This window comes from Anas platyrhynchos, chromosome Z, assembly GCF_047663525.1.
Source record: "Anas platyrhynchos isolate ZD024472 breed Pekin duck chromosome Z, IASCAAS_PekinDuck_T2T, whole genome shotgun sequence".
In the NCBI taxonomy this organism is placed as follows: domain Eukaryota; kingdom Metazoa; phylum Chordata; class Aves; order Anseriformes; family Anatidae; genus Anas; species Anas platyrhynchos.
In genome coordinates, this window is record NC_092621.1 from 7,605,399 (window position 1) to 7,629,622 (window position 24,224).

General features: G+C 42.3%; 1 protein-coding gene across 11 annotated transcripts in view; it reads left to right on the forward strand.

Moving 5' to 3' along the window:
- The first annotated feature begins 5,711 nt into the window (after window positions 1–5,711).
- The window catches only part of CELF4 (CUGBP Elav-like family member 4), a 692,870-nt gene continuing 674,357 nt past the window's right edge, over window positions 5,712–24,224 (forward strand). For 4 of the 11 annotated variants that reach the window (XM_072031174.1, XM_072031175.1, XM_072031177.1 and 1 more), the window contains exon 1: window positions 5,715–6,381. In XM_072031174.1, coding sequence (XP_071887275.1) covers window positions 6,102–6,381 — 280 coding nt within the window. In that variant the 5' untranslated portion in view covers window positions 5,715–6,101. Of the gene's footprint in view, window positions 6,382–24,224 lie in introns of all 11 variants that reach the window. The other 7 variants (XR_011805803.1, XM_072031179.1, XM_072031182.1 and 4 more) reach the window with 4 other exon arrangements.

A 24,224-nucleotide genomic window follows, 5' to 3' on the forward strand; every position in this document is an offset into this window, starting at 1 on the left:
TTAATTGGCCACTTTGGGGCAGATTTTCCCAGAGATAGCAAAAAGGCTTGAGGAAGAGCTTCACCTCCTGTCAGCTGTTAGTATCATGCTGTAAAGCATGGGGACAGGAAAGCTTTGCAAAGCATCTCATTTGACTCAGTTCAAACCAGCCCATTTCTCCTCTGGATTCTTCTCAGGGACAGTCAAATAGATCCAGCTGAAATTTTCAGGAAATAATTAAAGAATTGGAGCTGAATGCAGGCACCCAACTTAGAGAATTTTGCTACAACACATACAGTTTATCAAAGCTGAACAGGATTTTATTATAGGAACTGTCAGGCAACCTTTATAATTGGCGGTGCTACTGGCTCCTATTAAACTGAATTCTCCCTTCCTCACAGGGGCGCTGTGAGCATTAATTTGTTAATGATTGTACAATGATTTGATGATGAAAAGGACCGTATTAATGTGAAGCATTATTGTCCTCACAATGCAGGCTTGCCCGCTTTCATTACTCATTATGTACAGGGACATACATATTATGGAAAAGGGATGGGGAGATAATAAACTTGATATTCTTTTCAAAGGACTAAGACAACATGTTTACAGTGCTCACAGCATGGGTAATAGGAATATTCTGGAGAGCTCTGTTTAAATAACAGGATCCATGGGGTGGAAAATAATGATGTGTATGTATGTGTCCGCACAAAACCTGCACCCAAACATACATGCGAACACACGCATACATGCTCTCATCTATTTTTCTGTCCTCTATTAACCCCCGGTTTCTATGCAGCCTTCACTTTGCCACCTGAAACTCTCACCAGCGCTACTTTAATAACAAAAGACCTCCATAAACAAAGCTCCCTTTTATTGCATTGATACCTTTTGTAGCCTACACTGACTCCAATCCTATACTAAGCTTCTTTGGATGCAAATAGTTTTCCATTTCTCTCCTCGATCAACCTTCTTCATTCTAACTAAAGTAGGAGAAAGGAAAGAAAGAAAGAAAGAAAGAAAGAAAGAAAGAAAGAAAGAAAGAAAGAAAGAAAGAAAGAAAGAAAGAAAGAAAGAAAGAAAGAAAGAAAGAAAGAAAGAAAGAAAGAAAGAAAGAAAGAAAGAAAGAAAGAAAGAAAGAAAGAAAGAAAGAAAGAAAGAAAGAAAGAAAGAAAGAAAGAAAGAAAGAAAGAAAGAAAGAAAGAAAGAAAGAAAGAAAGAAAGAAAGAAAGAAAGAAAGAAAGAAAGAAAGAAAGAAAGAAAGAAAGAAAGAAAGAAAGAAAGAAAGAAAGAAAGAAAGAAAGAAAGAAAGAAAGAAAGAAAGAAAGAAAGAAAGAAAGAAAGAAAGAAAGAAAGAAAGAAAGAAAGAAAGAAAGAAAGAAAGAAAGAAAGAAAGAAAATCCACACTGATTCACACATTAATTCAGGGACCAATGCTGCAAATGTTCACATGAGTAATCCTTCCTCAGATGAATAATCCCTCTAACCAAAGCAGAGTGATTAACAACAATGCAGATTAAGCATGTCAGGATCAGGCCCACACCCTGATGCTTGGGTTCTCAACCTAAGTCTCAAGGATGCTGGTCTCACTCCTTCTGTTAGCTGTGCTTGAGGTCCCCGTTGCATCTCTCAATTATTTTATTCGATTACGCAGCTAATAGGCCCTGATTCTGTCAGCACTCTCTGGAAAGCTTAACAAGGCTGAAGTAAACAATCCCATCTGAGTTAGAAGACTTTGCAGAACTGGGCCCTGTAATAGTGTTGTGGCTGAGAGCAGTATGTTCAGATCATGATTACAACGTGTGTTTTTGCTATTAATGGTCTCATATTTTATTTGGAAAACCGCAGTGAAGTAAACCAGCAGAGAATCTGGGAGTATACTGGTTGATTTAGCTACCTGGGTCTAAACAGGGATACATTGCTATTTAAAACCAAAACTCACTCACACTGTTTATTTATTTGGAGCAGAAGCGGCTTGCCATGTGTCTGATATCAGTCGGCGAATGCTAGTTCTGTGTGCTCCAGGTCCAGGGTTTTGAAGCTGAGCAGAACCATCCCCCTCTGGCAACCTTTCGGCCTGTTCCTGCCTTTCTTCTTTATTTGCCCGTTTCCTGGAGAATGAAGATATTCAGGACTGATGTATTGCTATTCCCCCCTTTCCTGCACCAAACACTGTTCATTAAAAACTTGCTGCTAGCAAGGGCCTGATCCAGCCCTCCTGGAAGTCATTGGAAAGCTGTCTATTGACGTCATGGGGACGAGGAGCATACTAATGCATGTGAGTACCTTTACTAATGCGGGCAGTCCTGTTAACAACACTGAAGTTGTTCACAGGATTAACAGCAATCAATCAAGCCCTTTGAAAGGAACATTAAAAGCCAAAGCCCAGCGCTACAAGCCCATTCTCACAAGAGGTATGTGCAGACCTCTGGTTGCTCCTGAGCATCCGGCTGTTCCTGCCAGTGGCCTGGTGATGTCGGTGCATTTTTCCAGAGGTGAAGATTTGGGGCAGCGTGTCTTTGAGGAAGGAAGAATCACGAGCAACCTAGCCCCAAATAAATAGCTTTTATTTTTCCAAAAAGAAAAAGATGCTGACCAGAGTGAGGAGCAGGAGCAAAATGGGGTTATAAATGGACTTGGAAGGGTTATTTTATTTTATTTATTTATTTTTATTATTTTTTTTCCCTGCAAGTAGGCACATAGAAAAAAAAAAAAAAAAAAAAAAAAAAAGAGAATGAAAAAAAAAAAAAAGTAAAGTGCTTTCTTTTGGTTCCAAGCAGATAAATGATTTTTACTCTCTGGGAGAAGCTGGAGCCTGTTACAAAAGACCTTATTCTCACAAAATTCCTGTGGACTCCCCAGCTTATGGACTGCTGAACTGGACCCACTGTGATTACAATGGGAACATTTCTCACTTGGGAACTGTTCAGCAAAGGCTGGTTTATAGATAACAATTTTACTCCTCCTTTGCCTGTATCTGCTTAAAAACCAGTACAGACCCTTGTACATGTGTAAAGGTGCTTATGGGGTACAGCTTATTTCCATCCCCAGCAGCAGCTGTGCTCATCACAGAGCCCTTGTAGCAATATTTGTGTCCATATTATTTCATCCTGCCACCCCTCACAGCTGTGCCTGTGCACCAGGGGGCTGTACTTGAACAGCATCCATTTCTAAATGACTACTGATGGCTCTGTGGAAATGGGGCGTGGACCAGCTCAAAGTTTTAAAAAATATATGTTGGTAGAAAAGGGATACCCTTGGTGAGCGACAAAATGACTCTTTTCCCCTAACTGGCTTTCATTTGGGATAAGAGGTGCTTGCAGGCACAGTGGCCTGCTCACCGACAAGGTGTTAAGAGACCTGTCCCCGGGATTGATCTGTGCTGGGTGCTGTTTGACTTTGCACTGTGGTGGCTATTCCTTCCCTTTTTCTCTCTCTCTGATCGAGGAGAGAAAAAAAAAAAAAAAAATAAAGGTTTAACAAGTCTTGTTGCAGGGTGCCCTCCTCACTGTACCGAAGGTGCTGTTTAAAGGTGCAGAAAGAGTGGATATTAAGCTTTTTTAATGTCCTGGTGCAGGGTGGGGGGGGTGTGAGAAGGTTTTGTTTCCTGCGGGTTTTGCTGTTGTTGCATTCTTTTATCCCAGTCCAAGGTGCAGGGCAGGATCTGAAAGCAGGTGAGTCACAGGGCTGGGAATTTGGGAGAGGGGTTTTCTGAGGGTTTGCCCTCCTGCAGCTCCCAGGCTACCAGATCCCTGCATCTTCTCAACATGAGTAAATGCCTGGGAAGGGGATGCAGACCCCCTCCCTTACAACCCAAAAAGCAGCACCAGACAATGCACGGAGCTGCCTGCAGCTGTCACCCCATTAGGGGCGCAAGGAGCCCCAAAAGGCACCAAGAGCTGCGGGGGCGCCCCCAAGTGGGGATCGCAGAGGACCATGGAGGGGGGTCCGGTCCCACCCGTCTCCCGGGACACTTCGGCTTTGAGGAAGCAGCCTCGGGAGTTGCAGAGCTACCTGCATCGGGCTGATTTTTTTTATATATTTTTTTATCTTTTTTTTTTTTTTGGGGGGTGGGGGGGGGAGGAGGGTAAGGCAGTACGCTACCTTGCCGCTCTGTTGTTAAAAGCCAAATAAAGTGAAAGCCGTCCCCGCAACAACGGTGCTGTGGTTCTGTCCCTTTTCATTTCTTTTCATTTCTTTATTAATACCGCCCGCGTTATTTTTTTAAACAACCGGAAAAAAGAAAAAACAAACAAACAAACAAACAAAAATAGAAAAATAAAAACAACTCTATAAATAAATAATACCCGGTCTACAAAACAGGCAGGAAAACGGGAAAACTGCGAATTTAAACCTCTACCCTCCTTCCTTCTGCCGCTGCTCCTTCCGTTTACAGCCACACGTGTTACTGGCTCTCCCCGGGGGATAAGGGGGAGTCCCGTTCGCTGCCCACCCCTGGGGGCCGATGTCACCGCCGGCACCGCGGGGATCAGCCGGCAGTGCCGGGAACAAAGGCTCGGAGCCCCCCCGAAGGCTAGGGGAGGACCGGGAGGTTTGGGGGAACCGGGGCAGTCGGGGGGGTTCAGTCCAGGTAACTCTGAGGCTGCTCCCAGCTTGGTCCCCGCACAGCTTGCACGGGAAGCCGGGGAAAGGAAAAAGAAAAAAAAAAAAAAAAAGAAAGAAAGAGAGAAAGAAAAAAAAGCAGGAAAATTGCGCTGAGCGCATGCAGCGCCTTGTTTGGTTGCTGTCCGGATTACAGTTATTATTATTTGGGGGACAAGGGGGAGTTGTGTCCTTAATCCGAGCCTCCCTGCCCTCCCCACCCCCAGATGCTATGAAAGGAGAGCTGATTTCATTTCCACCATACAGTACACTTTGTCTAGAGAGCATTGTTCGGACAAGCAACTCCCGATCCCTGATGACTACAAAATACGATTTATGTTTCCATCAGAGAGAGACAGAATATCCTGATGGCTTGAAAGACGGGCAAGAAAACCTTATCTAATCAATCCCTTTCCAATACACACACAGACACACACACACACACACACACACGTAGCTAGCACAGGAGATAACGCCCGCACTGACTGCACGTAAAATAAATATCGGCAGCACGAAAATTAACAATAGTCATCTAGATATTTTTTCTTTCCTTCCAAAGACCTACTATAATACAGTTTGCACCTTTCCTGGCTTGATGTCATCATCGGCAGTATAATTAAGAAAAATAAAAAATAAAAAGAGAGAGAGCTTAAAGAGCATGCATTTTTTTTTAGATGCAACAAGAACAGATATAGTAAAGAGAGCTTGTAACATCACAACCACAACAACAACACCAACAGCAACCTCTGAGCCTGAGTATTCGTCCGTGTCTCAACTGCTTTTATTATCAATTGCGAAATCATAATACGAGTAAACAATAAATAAGAGGCATCATCATAATAGGAAGAAATCAGAAAACCTTGGGTTTGTGTTTTTTTTCCCCCCCTCTCAAATAAAAGGCAGATTTCCTGATGATCACTGAAATTATAACGACAGCGATTGATCGGAGGGCTTGCAAAGGAAAAGGAAGAAAAAAAATCATCATCATTGGTCCTAAAAACGCAACCGTTCCCCTTTGCTCACTTGGCACAATAGAAATTGACTGTCTCTCAAAGAGCCATGCGCCTAGTGCTATTTATAGCCAGGGGCTGTGTTGGAAGATACCATTGAGCTTCTCCCGGGCAGGCAGACAGGGGGTGCTCGGAGGGGAGGAGGGGGCTCGGGCCGAGCAGAGGCAGCAGCAGCCCCCCGCCCCCAGCCTCCCTTCCCCGCACACACACACATCCGCACACTCACACCCCACCCCCTAGTCTGGCTGGGAATTTGAACCGATCCAGCCTGTTTAAACGGAAAGGACACAGATCTTCAATGTAAAAAAAAAATCAGATCAGACCCAGAGAGAGAGAGAGAGAGAGAGAGAGAGAGAGAGAGAGAGACGGAGAGGGAGGAGTGTGTGTGTGTGAGTGTGTGTGTGTGTGAAAGAGGGAGAGGGAGAGCGAGCGAGAGGGAGAGAGAGGGAGAGCGAGAGAGAGGGAGGGAGAGAGAAAAGAAGAGGGGGGAAAAAAGGAAAGAAGATTTTCTCTATGTATATAAAGATGGCCACGTTAGCAAACGGACAACCAGACAATACCAGCCTGAGTAGCAATCACAGCAACCCCAGCACCAACGGGCATATGAACGGATTAAACCATAGTCCCGGAAACCCATCCACCATCCCAATGAAGGACCACGATGCCATTAAGCTCTTTATTGGGCAGATCCCCCGTAACCTGGACGAGAAAGACCTCAAACCGCTCTTCGAGGAGTTCGGGAAGATCTATGAACTGACGGTGCTGAAGGACAGGTTCACTGGCATGCACAAAGGTGAGTTACCTCCTGAACTTTCCCGGGAGAGATTGGGAGAGGAAGGCAGGCTCCCGCTCCCTCTCTGGCTCTCTCTTTCTCTCTTTCCTTTCGATTTCATTTTATTTCATTTTTGGCTGGCCGGGGGCGGAGGCGGCAAGCTGGGGGGGCAGGGAAAGAAATAATAGACCCTCGAAGCGAAGAGAGAGACGCAGAGTAGGGGGTCAGCTCCTTTTGGGTTATTTAGGACTATTTTTCCCTCTTTCCCCCCGTTTGGGGGAGCGAAATGCAGCCACTTGCGAAAGCTGGAGAGTCCAGGCGAGAGCAGGGGAGGGCGGCGGGGCTGGCAGCAGCTGTCCACACGCCGGTGGTGCTGAAAAAGATTAAGAGGATTTCTTTATTTATCTTTGGGAGCTGCACATTTTCCATCCAGGGGTGTATGTGTGTCCGTGTGTCTGTCCGTGTGTTTGAACCGAGCCAGGAAGACCCTATTTTACAACTGTTGTGAATCAGGCACTGGCGCCTTCGCATCTTCTTTTTTTTTTCTTTTTTTCTTTTCTCTTTTTTTCTTTTTTCTTTTCTTTTCTTTCTTTTCTTTTCTTTTCTTTTCTTTTCTTTTCTTTTCTTTTCTTTTCTTTTCTTTTCTTTTCTTTTCTTTTCTTTTCTTTTCTTTTCTTTTCTTTTCTTTTCTTTTCTTTTCTTTTCTTTTCTTTTCTTTTCTTTTCTTTTCTTTTCTTTTTTCATTTTTTGCTGCTGTTAGGATTCTTATTTGTAGCCCACTAGAAAACCAGAGACAGAAGACAGTGATTTGCTCAAGGGATATTGGGGTGCTGGAGGGCGGTATTCATTCTGGTTTTGTTTAGCATGGGAACAGAGATATAAACAACAATAAAAAAGCCCATCTCAAGCAGGTTGGAAGTATGAAATCGCAAAGTGTGGATGTGTTGGAGAGAGCGAGGTGGGAGGGATGGTTCGTATCTCACTTCCAGAAGGGAGAAGTCTCCAAGCAGGCATATTCCCAGCACTACTTCAACGTGCCCAAAGTCCACCCTGGGAACTTTTTGGGTTTTCTTTCAAGGCACTAGAGACGTGCTCCCTGTGCGATGCCTCGCTTGCTCCGTCTTTGCCCATTTCTTTCCTTTCCCTGCTTAGTCTCTCTGGAGGTGCATTTCAGATTAGAGGATGCTATGTTCTGGAGGTTGGGGAGGGTATGTGTAGTGGGGTGGGAGATGCTCAGATCCCCGGGTAGCAAAGTAGGACTTGCAGGGAGGAAGTTGGAGATAATTTGCATGGTAGCCCAGCTTAGGAACAGGAGGGACCCAGGAACAAAACAGAGCCACTTTATTATATCAGGTTCTTTATATATAATGTGTGTATGTGTATTTATTTTATTAGGCATGGAATAGAAAGAAAGGCAGACAGAAAAGAAAGACAGAGTGACAGAGAAAGAAAGAAAGAAAGAAAGAAAGAAAGAAAGAAAGAAAGAAAGAAAGAAAGAAAGAAAGAAAGAAAGAAAGAAAGAAAGAAAGAAAGAAAGAAAGAAAAAGATAGAAAAAGAAGAAAGAAAAAGATAGAAAAAGAAGAAAGAGAAAGACAGAGAGAAAGACAGAGAGAAAGACAGAAAGACAGAAAGACAGAAAGAAAGAAAGAAAGAGGGAAAGAGGGAAAGAGGGTAAGACAGACAGATGAAAAGAAAGAAAGAAAGAAAGAAAGAAAGAAAGAAAGAAAGAAAGAAAGAAAGAAAGAAAGAAAGAAAGAAAGAAAGAAAAAGAAAGAAAGAAAGAAAGAAAGAAAGAAAGAAAGAAAGAAAGAAAGAAAGAAAGAAAGAAAGAAAGAAAGAAAGAAAGAAAGAAAGAAAGAAAGAAAGAAAGAAAGAAAGAAAGAAAGAAAGAAAGAAAGAAAAAAGGTCTAATCAGAAGTAAGCAGGGTGTGACTCCAGACCTAGTGCAGGAGAAAAAGGGTTGTGCAGGGGTACACGGGGGGAGTGGAAGTTGCTTCTGTTACAGGAGAGGTTCAGTAGCAATATCTACTCCAGCCTGGTTCACTCCTGGTAGGGAGAGTCACTGGGAACGGCATTAGTTGCTTCTCAGCTTTCCAGCTGCCGTGGTGAGTTGTAAATCTTAAACTTAACGGCATGTTTAGGAGGCATCTCTTCCCCCTTCCCACTCACTCCGCTCCTCTCCTTCAGGAAATGTGAATTCCTTCTACCTTCAGGAATTGCAAATGAAAATATACCCTGACAGTGCAAGTACTGGTATCGCACAGCCTAGAGAAAACATTCAGGGCTCAGGGACTGGGGGCTTAGTCCAAGTTATAGGATATTTCTTCCTTCCTTTCTTGCCGGTTGCTCCAAGCACCCTTCTCATATTTAAAATGATCAGTGTATCCCTTACAAACATTGCTTTCTTTTCAAACCAGCTTCTTAGAAGGCACATCAAGGTCTGATGGGCATCATTTAAACATGACATCCACACTAGAATAACTGTAAATAATAACGATAAAATAAATGGTAAGAAGCATGGGGAAGGAAAGGTCCTGGGAGGTTTTGTCTAATAGATGAAGCATAGTGAGAGTAGCCACCGAGCCCGGGTGTGCGCGCATGTGTTTGCAAAAATTATCTAAGGTTTCCACAAAATAAAAATAACGACAGTAAAAGCTCCACTGAAGAGAATCATTCAACACAGTACAGAGGAAATGTCTGAGTTAACATCTAGGCAGAGTTTTTTTTTTTTTTTTTTGGGGGGGGGGGGGGAGGGGTATTTTGATTTGTTGACGAGATTTTATTCTTTTGCTTTGTTCTACCATAAACCTGTAATTAATCAATCTATGCGCTAACTTTAATTTCTGTTTCATAGATGGTAATCCTTTCTCTTGCAGTTCGGTTTTGCTTTTACTGTATGCCTGTATTCATAGAGACAAACTCAGGAAGCGGGGGAGGGAGAGATAGAGAGAGAGAGAGAGGGATCATTTATCTTGCTTGGATGTGTTTAACACATATTCCTGAATTAAGCAAGATACTAACTTCATTTCCCTTCATTTCATTTCTGTTTTAAAGTTGCAACATAGGAAAAAAGCCAGGTGGGAAATCTTGTCACCTCATCAAACCAAATTGCATGAGTTCATCTTGAAAGAAACAGTCATATTTAATATCATAGAAGTTTTGGGCTTTGGAAGGAAAAATGGTCACAATGATCGTTGTATCACAGCGTAGGGTTTGAGTGAAGCTTCAATAGACACTGAGTTACCAGCATTTCAGAGATCGGTTTTATTTAGTACATCCGAGAAGAGTTTGAACTCCTTTCTAGCGATGCCGCTGATTTATTAGCTAATCCTGATAAAAATGTGCCTCTGGCTACCTGGAAAAAAATTACTTTCTTGCCAGTAGTGATTAATTACTATTAAGTCAAAAAGCATGATGGGGCTTTGAAGGATGAGGATTGTGTTTGGCTTTTTTATTTTATTTCATTTCATTTCATTTTTAATCTATTTTCTCTCTCTTTTCTCTTCTCTAAATTCAGCCATGTGAAGCATAGTATTCACTCAGATCTCCTTAATTTTGCTTTGCTTGGAGGCATAGGTGAAGAATTGCATAAAAATAGTCCAGCTTGGCTCTCAGGGGTAGGATGGCAATATGAAACCCCAAGATGCTTTCCATAAGTGATGCATAATGCTTATACATTAATTGATCCATCACTCTCTGTTGATTTTATTCCTAATCTAGGGGATGAAGCTGTGTTAATGGTATACCTTGAAGGGTTAACAGTAGGCTGTAGTTTATTTAAGTGTACGGAGAGCAAATCTTGGGTGTGGAGGGGGAGAAGGTGGGTTTGTGCTAGGGCGAGGGAAGGGAGAGGAATTAGCTTAGAGTAAAAACGTAGCAACCAGAGTCATTTCAGGTGTAAATCCATTGAAAGGAGAGCATAGGATGTGTATGATTCAAAATATTATGATGAGATCCTATTGTGGTGCTTCTGTATATCAGAGGAAAATTTAAAATTAAGAACCTGAAGATAAAGTACATGACTATTCCTTCTTGCCAAAAATAAATAAATAAATATAATAAAAAATAATAAAGAAACTATTAAAAGGGAGAGTGAAGTCATAGGTTCTTTCACCAGCAGCCCTGGCTGATGCCAGGACAGATACCAGGGAAGAGGCAGGGGAGTATAACAGTCTTGCAGACACGCGAAGAGAGAAAAAGGTACGGGGGAAGGCGGGAAAGAATTGCCAGATCTCTGAGAAAACAAGACTTTGTGGCACGAGCATAGCTGCTACAGATTCCCCCCTTCCTCGCTTCTCTCCACACAGGGCAGGAACACACTCCTGCTGTGGCACTTTGCTCTAGGGTTGGGAAGAGGCTGTGTGCTGAGATCCGCATGTAGAGATCTACCGGGGCTGAGCTGACCCACCCACACGTTCACACACACGCGCGCATGCATGGAGTTAACTAATCACACTCGAACAATTTAGCAAGCCATTCATTCATAACTTCCTCCCTTCTTATCTAGCAGCAGAGTATGCTTAAAGGCTGAGTTACTGGGAGACATAAAGGTTAGTGCTCTCAGGACAGCCATATTATAATGCATTATCTTTGAAGTCATTTAAGGCCAATTTAAGTGGTATTTAGTATAATATTTATGAATTAATGTAATCTAAATATAGGACTGTCCCCATAGGTTTAAACAGCCTTTTCTACCGAAGCATGCTTGTACCCAAGGCCTGGAATGTGTTTTAATTTAAAACACACAGGTCTCCATAATATTCTATTTAGGAAGTCAGAAGAAATCAGCATTCCACACTTAACTGAGATTTACTGAAACACATGCGGGTGAGTGCACTTAAAGAGTGGAGACAGTGCGCAGTGAGAAAGCAAGAGTCTTTCATGGACGTGAGAGCTACAACCTTCTTTCAACCCTTATTTAGAGAGAGGGAAGCACAAAACCCCCAAAACCTGCTCAAAATCCACTATTGCAGTCCCACTAGGATGGTGTACCTATCTGACCTGAACCTCACTTGTCAAGCATTCAATGCAGCTAGAAAAATGCGGTAGAAAAAGAACAGTTTAGTTCTTTTGCTGCTTTCCTTCTCAAAAGCATAAATAATTTTGGAATTTAAGACACCTAGGGGGTAGGTAAACAAGGCTTCCATTCATTATATTGTTATGCTTGATTACAAAGATAGATGATAAAAAGATTAAAACCTTGTTAAGTCTAAGGATGTTTATGAGGGTTTTGGATATCTCAGAAATTCAGAGGTGCAATGAAAATGTGCTTTCAATTAAGATGATATATTGTACGTGTGTATAAATGTATAGATTTGTGTGTGTGTACACATACAGAAAAAAAGAGTGATGTATACACATTCACGCATATAGCCTTTGGGAAATGGAAATTTAGTTGAAAAGAAGCACAACGCAATACAGGTGCTGAATAAACTCCTCCATAATTGAAACATAAGGCTTGCCTGGCTGAAAGCAACACATACAGCATTTAGTACGGTAGTAAACCAAACAAGTTTTAGGGAGGTAAATGCACAAATAAACTGGAATAAAACAGAGGAGGCTTTATGCCTTAGGTTTAAAGAACAACCCCTTAAAACAATCAAAATGCAATTGGATAGCTTGATGGGAGAGAGAAAAAAAGCTACCCCTTGTACATTGTAATCTCCCATACAGATTAGCGTGTATGTATATTTGATAATGTCAAACAGATAGCCCAGATTGCTTCATAAATTAGAAGGCTATGTGTTAACTCTCTTTTTCAGGGGTCTGGACATGGATGCTGGTTTCTAAAAGCAGCTGCAGCCAGTTATGATGCTGTTGTTACGGTTGTGTCAGCATTTCCAGTACAAACTCCAATTTTCTGGGATCTCTCGCTTGGCTGTTAAGTTTTGCACTGAAAGCTGTTCTTCAGCTAGCCCCACCACCATATCAACTAATCGTCCTCACATGAATGTATTTGCTTTAAAGTTACAGAATGTGGAGGAAATAAATAAATTAAAGTTCATGGTTCTGGGGCTTTTATTTCTTCTCTTACCTTTCTCCAGGTTAGATTTATACTTCCAACACATTTATAGATTAAGATTACTTCTGTCCCTAAATATCTACGTATACTGGTGCGTTTGGGCATTTTAGAGAAGGAAAAAAAAAATAAAATAAAATAATAATAATAATAATAAAAAGTACTTCTTTTTTTTTTTCTTCTGAAAAAAAAAAATAATAATAATAATAGCAACAACTATCAAATCTCGTAGTATTTACTTGGCCAAAACGGTGTTTTAATTAAACAGTGAATCAGGAATTTACTAATTTCTTAAGAATAAAAAGGAGATGGTGTGCTTTTGATTTATTTTATTACATCATTTTTTTCCTGTGTTCATCTAGAAGAGATCAGGAATGTCAGCACTAAAGTAGGGGGAAAAATTGAGGATCCTTGTCACCTTGCATGAAAAGCGTGGTTTATCTGGTCCCCTATCCTGCTTCTGCCAGTGGCCAGTGCCACAGACAGGTCTTTCTTTAGCAGAGGATTCAAATTGCATCGTTTAACAAAAGCCAGGCAGCTGATGGAATAGTTTTTTGAAGGAAGTTGTCAGAGACCCTCCAGAAATTTTGCCTGGGTAAAGAGTGAGCGAGACTGCAGAAAGTGTCTTGTGCTCAATAGGAAAGTGGATTGCACCCATCAAGGAGGGTGTGCATAGGACTTCCAATGCTTGGAGTGAAAAACGAGGGGCAGAAGGGGCTGGATGGCCAGGGAGGGCTTCTCCTAGCCTTCAGAGATGGAAAAACACAGCCACATTTTTCAGGAAGATGTCAGGGTGTTTTTTATCATGCACACCCTGTGTGCATGCATACCAGACGCGCTGACCTGACAGACCAGAACGACACTAAAGGAGCTGTTACTGTCCCTCCTGTCAATCAAGAGTGAACCCAGGCGGGTTTATGCGACAGTCAGTAATGGCTCCAAGGGAGAAAAAGTGGGGGAGATGATAAAGACTGGTGGGACAGGCACCTGCATTTAAAAATGTGCAAAAAGCCTCTGACGCCCAAAGACTCTTGTCGGTGTTGGCTATAGCCTCACAGTAAAATGCCGTGCCAGCAGGAGACTGCGGAGCTTAATATGACCTCTCAACCATGCACCATCAGGTTTGTGCCCTGTAAAAGTTCACACTAAGCAGGTGAGGTGTTAAGTGATCTAAGCTGAATCCTGGCCTTAACAATGAGGCTAGTGTTTCATTAATCCCAGCGTCTTCTTTTGGTAGGGACTGGAGGCTCCTTGTCTGCTGGCTGGGCAGAAGTCCATAAGAGCTTTACCATCACATCAGTTGGTTCACATTTGAAAACCGAATGTTTCCCTTTCCTGTTAAAATTCAGGATTGTGGATTTATGTAGCAAACCACACTTGCAGCTAATGTGACCAGCTTCTGTGCTTGCTGGCTTGTCTCTGAACTTAGCTTTTCTTCAGCAAGTGAAACTAAAACTTAAACGAAGCTGAGGAACTGACAGAAGTCCGACCCCTGCCACATTTCTCACTCACTTAACTGCTCCACCGATGCCCGTACGACTGTTGCCGGGGCTTGTCATGGCAGGCTGACCCTTATGTATTAAAATCTGCAGTGGAAAGAGGGAAAAATAATAACCATGGTGAGGGAAAGCTATAGCTTTTCTTCCACCGCCGCTTCTGTGACTAAGCTGGGGTATTTATTATAGGGACCTCTCTCCCTCCGTAACTCCTGGAGATGCATCATCACATTTTGGGGATCGCAGGATCTCCTGTATCACTCTCTCTGTGCTGCATCACTTGGGGTGGGCTGAAGTCAGGATGTCACTGCAGATGTTGCATTTGTTTGCTTTTGTCACTGTGAGCCACGGCCTGAATGCACACACAGGTGAATGCAGCTTTTAATGTGCATTCATTATATCCACCTGACATCCCCTCGAAGGAAGAGAGGGCTTATTATTGTCGCTCCTTAAAATAAAGATGGATGAGAGCTCTAAACCTCTCAAATAAAGTGCCTGACCATACGTAGTAGCTAAAAATAAATCATATATGGCCATCTATTCCATGTAAATGAATGGCAAGACATATAGATATAGACATTGTGTTAAGTTTGTCAAGCAGAAGCAGCCAAAAATATTGATCAAGGCAAGGGGGAAAAATTGATAATGAACTGGCCTCCAAGAAGACTTTAATTGACAGTGACTTCTGTGAACCAGCTTTGGACAGTATATATAAACTGACCACGATGTAACTTTATTGCAATGCACTCTCCTTTAATTAATTGTCACCTTTGTTAAGACTGGCTACAGATCAAAGGTTTAAAGAGACTTAACAGGTTCTTAGTAACAAACCCTTCAGATGCATTAGAAATATCCGACAGCTCAGCCAATGAGGCATGCAGATTTCGATCTACCTCACCTTATCTGTTTATTTCTCCCTCCTTTGTTGAACACAGACAGTCGTTGTTTAACATTAACTATTTCATAGATGGCTTTATTGGCGATGTTGATGCCTCCAGGGATGCGTATTTGCCAGTGAGAGATGCCGTCGCTCCTAGATCTGTCAAAGTATTTTGCCACTGGAAGCTTGCTTATGGTCTGAGATACCAAGGTGCAGTACAGGCAGAGTTTGTAACACAGATTATTCTTTCCCCTTTTCCCTTATGGAGATCTATAATTTCCTGATTTAACTCTGGAAAACATAATGAGCTATAGTTTGCATGAAAGGGGCCGCTGAGAATGAACTTTTACATGAAAGTTGCGTATGCAGACAGATACCAATATATCTGACACGTTTGTGTATCACACACGCATGCAACCAACATGTGCATATTAATGAAAACATGCATTCGGTATAAGCATATATACATTCAGGACGACAAATGTCTCTGAATAATTCCTTTCTAAAAGACAGTAGAGAGATCGTATAGTTACATGAAATTGGCAGGTGACTTAACAGGTTATCCCTGGAATTATATACAGAGTTTAATATGATACGTAGCTGTTTGTTCATTATACTAATTTAATGACACAGTCACACTTAATTAATCCATGTCTGGTTTATTTGTATATTGTGTCTGAGTCTCCAAAATATCTTAGAGGCAACCCGGCTGACTTCCCAGTGCACTGGGGCAGATAACTCTGGACATGAAGCTTCTTCAAACAGAATAAAAGTGGAGCTTTGCAGACAGAATTGGTCTGATGAGATCTGACTGCATATTTGGCCTGTTTCTAATTCAAATGCCTGTGTACATAATACACAGAGACTGTGTATGCACGCGTGTATCGAAAGGGCAGACTTACATTTGCGCATAGTTCCTCTTCTTTTCAGTCCCTAAGGATAGATTCACATCACATAGTATGCATCACTCACTGCAAATGCACACAAATATATTTGTCGGATTCAGTAGCTTCTTGCAGGTAGATGTATAAAGCAGCATCAGCCTAATAATATCCCTATAAAACAGTACTTCCTTCCTAGGATCCAGAGGGATGAAGGTTGTCAGAAGATCAAAAGATATATCACAGTGTGCTTGTAGAAATCCCCTGATTATGTTTCCTCTCTATAATGCTCTAATTCACTATTTGATCAATTGTTAAAGGGCCAATGCTTTAGTAGGAAAAAAGAAAAAAAAAAAAAAAAAAGTATTAGGTTACTAGATGCTTCAGGGTGAGTGAAAATCACACCTAAAATTATATGTAGCAATACAGTAATGAGCTTATCAATACTTCTTTAAGGAATCTGACAGCCCTATAGGAGAGATTCAGTTCTGCGAGCAAAGGTCACAATACAGATATTGCTTATTAAGACTATCGATAGCCTGGTTGACCAATCTTACCAGAGACTGTATAATGTACCTGCTGTTAACAGGCAGGGAGGAGAACTATGAAGAATTTACAGAATTGTCCACATGTAATATTAATAATATTGATTGATTCTAATAATATAATAAGGTAAAGATGCACTTCTTTGAAATGGTGCATGAAAGAGAGAGAGAGAGAGGCGGATACCTTTGCTGAGTAGCTTGAACTGGCTGGCAACTCTTTGAAAGATAACCCAGAGAAAACTGTTTTCTTGCCTCTTCCAGGCAGGGCTCTGTTTCTTGCTCCGTGTCTCACCAGAACCATGCAGAGTCAGGACACCTCCTGCTCCAGGATCGGGTTTGTGCCTGGCAGCTGCAGAGAAGTCAGAGGCCTGGAGAAACTCCAGGATTGAGCAAGACCAATCCCAGGGAACTCCCTTTTTCAATGCAGCAGTGCAGGGAAAGTACCCTATTTGTTTTATTTTTCACACTTCCGTTAGCATTAAACAAAAAAAAAAAAAAAAAGGGGGGGGGAAAAGAGGGTAGAAGTAACAGATATTCCACGATATTCACAGTCTGTAACTGATGGGAAAAGACTTTGCAGAGCAGACAGCGACCTGTTTCGAAGCCCTGTTGAAGTCTCCAGGAAAACCCCACCTCACCTGCAGCAGGGTTTGCGTTGGACCCTAAGTTACTGGCAGCCCTGTGAGGTGCTGCTCATTGGGCAGGAGCGTCCAATAACATGCAGTGTGACTGCTGAGATGTTTTTCCTCCCATAAATCTAGATATACAGACCAGCTTGCTTCCGAATTTCCTAACTGCTCCCTCTTCAGCTATAGGCTGCCTTGTCTAGGTATGCCAGTTCAGTCCTGCCGTGCCATTCAGCTTCAAGTGTCTCGTTCCAGTTGCCGTATGGTAGTTTTGAGATGGTTTGCATTTCATTATTTCTTCTCTCAGTTTACAGAGTGAATGTTTTTCTTTTGTGAGCATTTAATTGCTTTTAAAAGTGATTTATTTGATCCTATTCCATCTTCAATAATACAAGGATGAGGATGCAATTTTTCAACCTCTTTTATAAAGATATACTGTTATTCAGTTATGCTGTTTTGCAGGTTTTATTCTGTTTTGTGTGTTCTGAGGGAGACTGGTCTTTTTTTTTTTTTCTTTGTTTTCTTTTTCTCTTTTTTTTTTTTTTGACTATGGATTTTTTATTTTTCTTTTAAGAAAGAGAAATCTCATTCAAGATACTGGCAATAAAAAAGTAGGAGAGGAAATGAGGAATGGGGAAGGCAACCAACAAAAATCCTCTGGCAAAGTCTTTAAAAGCATACCATTGCTGCATGTTTATTTGCAAGAGTCTGGACCCAGCACATTTTTGTACCAAAGGAAAGTGTATTTTATAAATGATTTAACTCCAAAATTAGTCACTGACATAAAAGGAAAACAAACAAGCAAACAAACAAAAGTCAACCCATAGAAACTGCAGGAGGAAATGCACACAAAGGTCTTGCAGGAGATGACGGTGACATAGTGGTTCTAGGCTTTACATTTTGCTCTCGGCACAGTAAAAGTTAACACCAAGTTAAACAAACAAGTGAGAAAAGCAAGCATTGCTGTTCCTTCTGTATTTTTATTAATGGCTACCACATCTCAGAGCTGCCCCCTTGAAACTGGTGCCTGGGTCTGCAGTTTCAAAGGAAGAACAATATATGGTGGGTGAGGGCAACAGACACGGACTGGGCTGGCTTGGTTCTAATCAGAGCCAGGGTAATTACTCACGAGCACTCTCCGATAGAGCCATTTAAGCTTGGTGCCTCCAGGCCTGATCTGAAACCTGTTGAATCAATGGGAAGATTCCCATTGGCTCCCATTGGCTATTCCTCTGTCGTTTCCTCATCTGCAATATTACGCTGGTTGAATTTTCTCAGGAGGGAGGAGTTAACAGCAGAAATTTGACATTTATTTTCCATCAGAAAAGGTTTTGGTGCGTTTCTGATGACAAGTGTGTTGCATCAGAGCCTCTTTCAGTACAGAGCAGGAAAACATGCTTGCAAAAAAACATGCGGTGGGGAGGTGGAAATTAGCTTTGCTCATTTTACTTGAAAATACATATTTATTCCTGCTTTGCCAAGAAAGGGTCAATGGCAATTTTGCCAGTTTTCTTTGTGAGTAGTTTTCAGCCTTTGTAATATCTCTATCTACAGGAATATCATCATTCACTGATTCAGGATCCTTGATTTTTTTTTCCTTTTAGTGAATCACATATATACTCTTCATTGTTATGGCAACTGAGGGAGCTGCAAGGCTCAAGGATCTGACGAAGGGCTGCATCCCACCTTTCTTCTCCAAGGGCCTGATCCAAACCATGGTATTGTTCACAATACAATTTGGATCAAGCCGAAGGGATCTGCCTTCCTTGGGTCTGTAAAAAAAAAAAAAAGCAGGTTCCTCCCAGACAAGTGTATTCCTGCCCTCAGTACAGGCATAAGGAATTGGCAGTTGTCCGTTTGCCGAGGACCAACCCAACACTTTGCGAAGTCAATAGTTAGACTGTGACCCAGCCTCTTGAACAACAGACAGACACCGCATGAATCCTTAAGCAGGGGACGTGAACGTCCCCGGCTTAGGCAGAGGAAGGTAGTCCAGAAGGGGTTTTCACTCCTGCTACTCAAGTAGCAGCGTATTGTGGGGAACAAACAAGATTCCAGTGACCTCGAGTACCCAGCCACAACAAAATTTAGAAATCTTTTCATTTAAAAAGGGGTTTTCAGATTATCTCCCACAGCAGTGATCTGACCACTGACAAGCAAATAAATCAGGCTCCTTTTTTTTTAAAAAAAAAAATATATATATATATATAATAATCAGTTGTAGTTTTACCTAGTTCATCAATAGCAATGTATGTGGTATTTTGTGTTTCCATCCCATCTGTGCTTATGTTTTTTATGAATAAATGGAAGAGCTGGAGTGTGTGTGTGTGTATGTGTGTGTGTACAGTCGATTATCTACCCCCAAGTCTATTTGAAATCATCACAGTGCACTCAAGTCAATGATATTCTGTCAAAGGTGGAGAGGAAGCGTGTGCACAGGGTGAGTGTGAGAATGTGATGCTGTTTGATTGCCTGAAATCCAACGAAGTCTCAGTATCAAAGGCCCGGGGGCAGCAGGGAAAGTATTTGTTTGTTTAATTATTTATATATTTACTCAGCTTTACTGACAGTGTTTGCAGATGCGGAAGGAAAAAAAAAATGAAGAAGGGATGTTGGGTTCTTGTTTGGAGGGGAACGTGTGTTGTATTAGCCTCAATCTGTTTTCCCATATAATGGCTGCTTTGTGCTGTTAAATGATCATTTGTTACTGACCGGCTCATTGAAAAAGGCCAGAGAGGTGCTGGTAGAATTAGATTTTACGAGTTTATTCATAAAAGGAGTTACACAATAGGTGTGTCATTCCCCTGTCTTCTTCCTTGCATCGATCCAGGGACAGGACTCCTGGCAGCAGCTTCCTAACGTACAAATAGCCAAGCCATCTGCCAGCCTGGTGACCCCACTCTGTGCCCCCAGGCAGGCAGAAGCCATTGGTAGGAATGCCAGGAGAGCCACTTGATCCACAGGTGCTCTTCTTCATCCCCGTCCCTGATGTTTGCTGTGCCTGGACTCCTGATGGCTGGGTTTGGACCCAGGACCTGCTCCTCATCCTCCCTTGTCCAGCTTTCTCCCTAGGCAAAGGTTGCATGTCCAGGCATGGGTGTGCAGACCACAGACCCAGCATCGTCCCCAGGGTCAACTCCCTTCCCCAGGCATGACTCTCCATGTGTCTGCTTCCCCTAAAGTCCTTCTCAGCTTAGCTGTGCTCGCAAGCTGCTCATTTCCCGCAGCCAGCCTCTGCCAGCACATCCCCGTTTGTCTGCCTCTCGACCGTGTTGGTCACACTCTTGTTCCCTTCGTTCAGCTCTGCACAAACTATGTCTCTCCTCTCCTCTCCTCTCCTCTCCTCTCCTCTCCTCTCCTCTCCTCTCCTCTCCTCTCCTCTCCTCTCCTCTCCTCTCCTCTCCTCTCCTCTCCTCTCCTCTCCTCTCCTCTCCTCTCCTCTCCTCTCCTCTCCTCTCCTCTCCTCTCCTCTCCTCTCCTCTCCTCTCCTCTCCTCTCCTCTCCTCTCCTCTCCTCTCCTCTCCTCTCCTCTCCTCTCCTCTCCTCTCCTCTCCTCTCCTCTCCTCTCCCTCACTTTTCTGCAAACAGGACTGGGGAAAAGACAGCTATACTGACCCCACTGACATTAAAAAAAAAAAAAAAAAAAAAAAAAGAATAGTATCCAAAAGACCCACAAAGTATACACACACATGCAGAAAAACATATATATATCTCTGTATGCAAACAAATGAAAAAGCAGACAGAGAAGTTTCTTTCTTGTAAGGTTCAAAGGCTTATTCTGTCTTCCAAAAAAATAATAATAAATAAATAAAATAAAAATGCAGTAGTTCTATAATTTCACCAAAGGAAAATAATTAAATAAATAAATAAATAAATAAATAAATAAATTCTTGTTTCATTAAATCTGCAGCAGATTTCTCACACCTGAACAAAAATATGGGATACATTTTCCTTTGAATTCTTAAAATTATGAGCTTATTCTTAACTATTCCTGTCAGCCCCTTCTGGGACTACCGTTCAGCTTCTTGCAGAAATATTTTTCCCTGCTGTTTTGAAACACAGCTACCCATCAGCTCCAGGACCCTTCTCTAGCAGCCTGGCTGTAAAGCAAGAAGGCAAAATAAAGCTTTGGTGTAGCGCTGCACCAGCCTGCTTCATTCAGAGGTAGGTAGGAGGGGATTAGGACCCTATTTCTAGCCCAGACCTCTTATTAAACTTCCTTGTCCTGCAAGATCCTGTTCCTAGACCTTGCTCTTCCTCAGTTTGCCGTGTGTAAAGAAGAATTTATGATATCCAGCTTTGCAAAGAGCTTTCTGTGTATTTAAGGTATAAGTCATGCTGCAGCTTTAGCAGTGATGGTCTAAGGTTATAAATGAGACAACATTTGTAAGGGGAGGTAATATCTTTTATTAGTCCAGATAATGTAGCTGGAAAAAAACAGACAGACTTCCTTGTGTACTTGAAAGCTTGTCTATTTTATTCCAACTATATCAGTTGGTCCAATAAAAGATACTACCTCTCCTTGCAAACCTTGTCTCATTTGAGGTGTAAAGTATTTATGCTATTTAGGCCTGTTCTGTGTTAGTGCGGAGGGGTTTGACATTTCCTCACCTAGAGGGACAGGGTAAGAGCATCCCGGGCTGGTGTACCCTACATCCCCTCCGTGCCTGGTGACTGTGGCCATCTCGTGATTGTTCAGAGGCACGGAGAAACTCTGGCAGCGCCTGTTTTCTGATCCTGGAGATGTCCTTTTTTTTTTCGGTGTTCTACTCCCTTGCGAAGCGCCGTGTGCCCTCTCCTCGCCCCTGTTACTGTGATTTATTTAAAAAATTGCTGTGTGTATGTGTGTGAGCACGTGTGTGGGCAACCACACATACATCCCCAAGCTGCCGAGCAAGCTGATGAGCATTTTCTAATGTATTTAGCGAGTAATAATGCAAACCACAGGCAAAAATTGCAGCAAGGAGTGCAGGTAAAATATTTAAGCTGGGAAAGTCTTGGGAAAGAAAGGATTTTTCCTTCAGCTACTAATAAATAGTGGTTCCCTGCATGGCTGGGGAAGTATTTTGGTAGTGTTTTTGGTTTTGTTTGATTTTATAAAAATCCCAAGCTAAAAATTCTGAGCAGCTGAAAAGAATCCCGAAGCAGGTAGCAGGTTTTCAAACGCAGCAAAACCTACTGGTATGCGCAAGGCAGCAGTAGTCAGAAGACGGCTATTACTTATGCTTGGCTTTACTACCAGAGAAAGCGTCGGATCATCTATTCAGATCAGGATAGTCAGCTATGCCAAAGGTTTAATCAAATATTAAACATGGTCAGTAAACTTAAACCAACGTTGGACGTGCAGCAGGTCTGTTCCTTTTCTAGCAAGCTCATGAAGAGGAGAAAGTTTTCTCCCTTCTCTCTCCAACCAGGTTTCAATGAGGCTGGGGGCCCTGTATCAGGCAGGGACGCACGCTGGTGGGTGTGGTGGGAAATATATGGACATAGGAGCTGCATGTGCACCCCTCACCCTGTCACATAGAGGCATTGCTGTTTTTCCTCGCAAGTTCACATTTCTCTTCCTGTATGATCCCCGTCATCCATCCCGTACTCTTCCCCCATCTGTCTATCCCTCTCCAAACAACACACTTTCTCTACCTGACTCCCTCTCATCATCTCTCTGTTTATCAGAGCTAGACAGGTGTGTGTGTGTGTGCATTTGCAACACCATGCAGTTACATAGATGCATATATCTGACTACTCACTGATAAATAATACACGTACAAAGCCACATCTACCTCCTTCTTATGTGTGCTCAGGTTGTATTTACACCATCCAGCCCTTATTTATTCTGACCAGGGGCACTGGGAGGTAGAATATTTTGCAGGGAGTTATGGTTTATGATGTTACCTCTCCCTTCTATTATTCATTCTCTCTGATTTCTATCTAATCTCTCTCTGATTGTCCTGGTGCAGCTTAAGAGACAAAGTGAATTTTTATTACATCATCAATATAATCTCCAGCTAATCAGCATCTGGGTGCATTACCGTGCCCCCTTTGGCTTTTCATCCACATTCATAAATAATAAGAATAATAATTGGGGCCTTTTTGTGCACGCGTGTGTGTTTGCTTGTGCATGTTGGTATCAGGCAGGGAGTCACAGCTGCACTTTTTCATTTCAGCCAGCTTGTTTTAGCAACATTGGACCCAGCTTTGTGCAGATTGTCTTGACTATTGCCCAGATTAATTTCCCGGTGCATAACACTTAAATCATGGAAACGATTAAAGCGGATGAATCTGTCCACATCTTCTCACAGCAATTGAACTTTGCTGTTAACTTGGACACACATTTTCGTTGTGTTACAGGTACCGTGCTCAGTGCCAGTGGCGTGTGGAGTAGTTAACACATTCCCCAGATGGATGTTTAACCTCTAATTTTTTCAAGTGTACTTGCTTCTCTTTCTTGGGTAGGAGGATAGTACATCATACGTCTTTGAATGGCAAGCTCAGAGACCAGATTTTTGGCTTTTGACTGTTGATATTTTTCCACAGCTTGCTGTGTAGTGCTCAGCCTGCCACTTGGGTCTGCAAATTTTGCAGAGTTGAGCTCCTCCGTGTTTTTTCTCTTCCTTTTCCAGCTCTGGAAGAACAATAATACTTCCTCATAAAGTAAGACTTGTGCCATATTTTGAAATTCTCATCCTTTGTATAGATGTCTTGTATATTTTAAACAGAATCTCTCTGCCTTCTGTTTAAAAAACCCCGATTTGGCGAAGATAGGCAATGACAGTGCCTCTGTCAGGCAGGCAGATATGAGTCTGGCTTCCTGGTGGCTTAGGGTGAGATCCACGTCCAATACACAAACCGTAACCCTTGTGCCTGAGCCCACAGTGCCAGGATTTGTCCTTCTTGAGCTGCCCGAGACTGATCACAAACCCTGTGCCAGAGTTCAATCAGATATGACAAAGCCTTCAATAAAAAGGCACGCGCACTCGTGGGCAAACTTTAGAGCAATGCACTACGCATCAGCCAGCCCCTTGGGAAGGGCCTGAACTTCATCCAGATGAAATGTAGTTATGGTATAGAGCCGTCCATCCTGCAAAGTGTGTGCTTAATTCATATTGTGGAAAGCCTCCCAGAAAGCAATAGGTTCTTAAAGTTGAGCAGGTGCTTAAATGCTTTGCTGGATCCATGGAAATCTGCAGTTCAGATGAAATAATTAAGCATAGGGGTGTTACAGGAGCCAAGTGAAAAGCATAATTCTGTTACTCAGAAATAACACTCCTTCACAGCTGGGGCAGAACATGGAAATCATGAAAGAAACACCACATACCTTGAACATCTTGCAGCATGAATGAGGCTAGGACCCTTCCAATAATTTAAAATATTTCCTTCCTGTTTTTTGTTTTGTTTTGTTTTGTTTTGTTTTGTTTG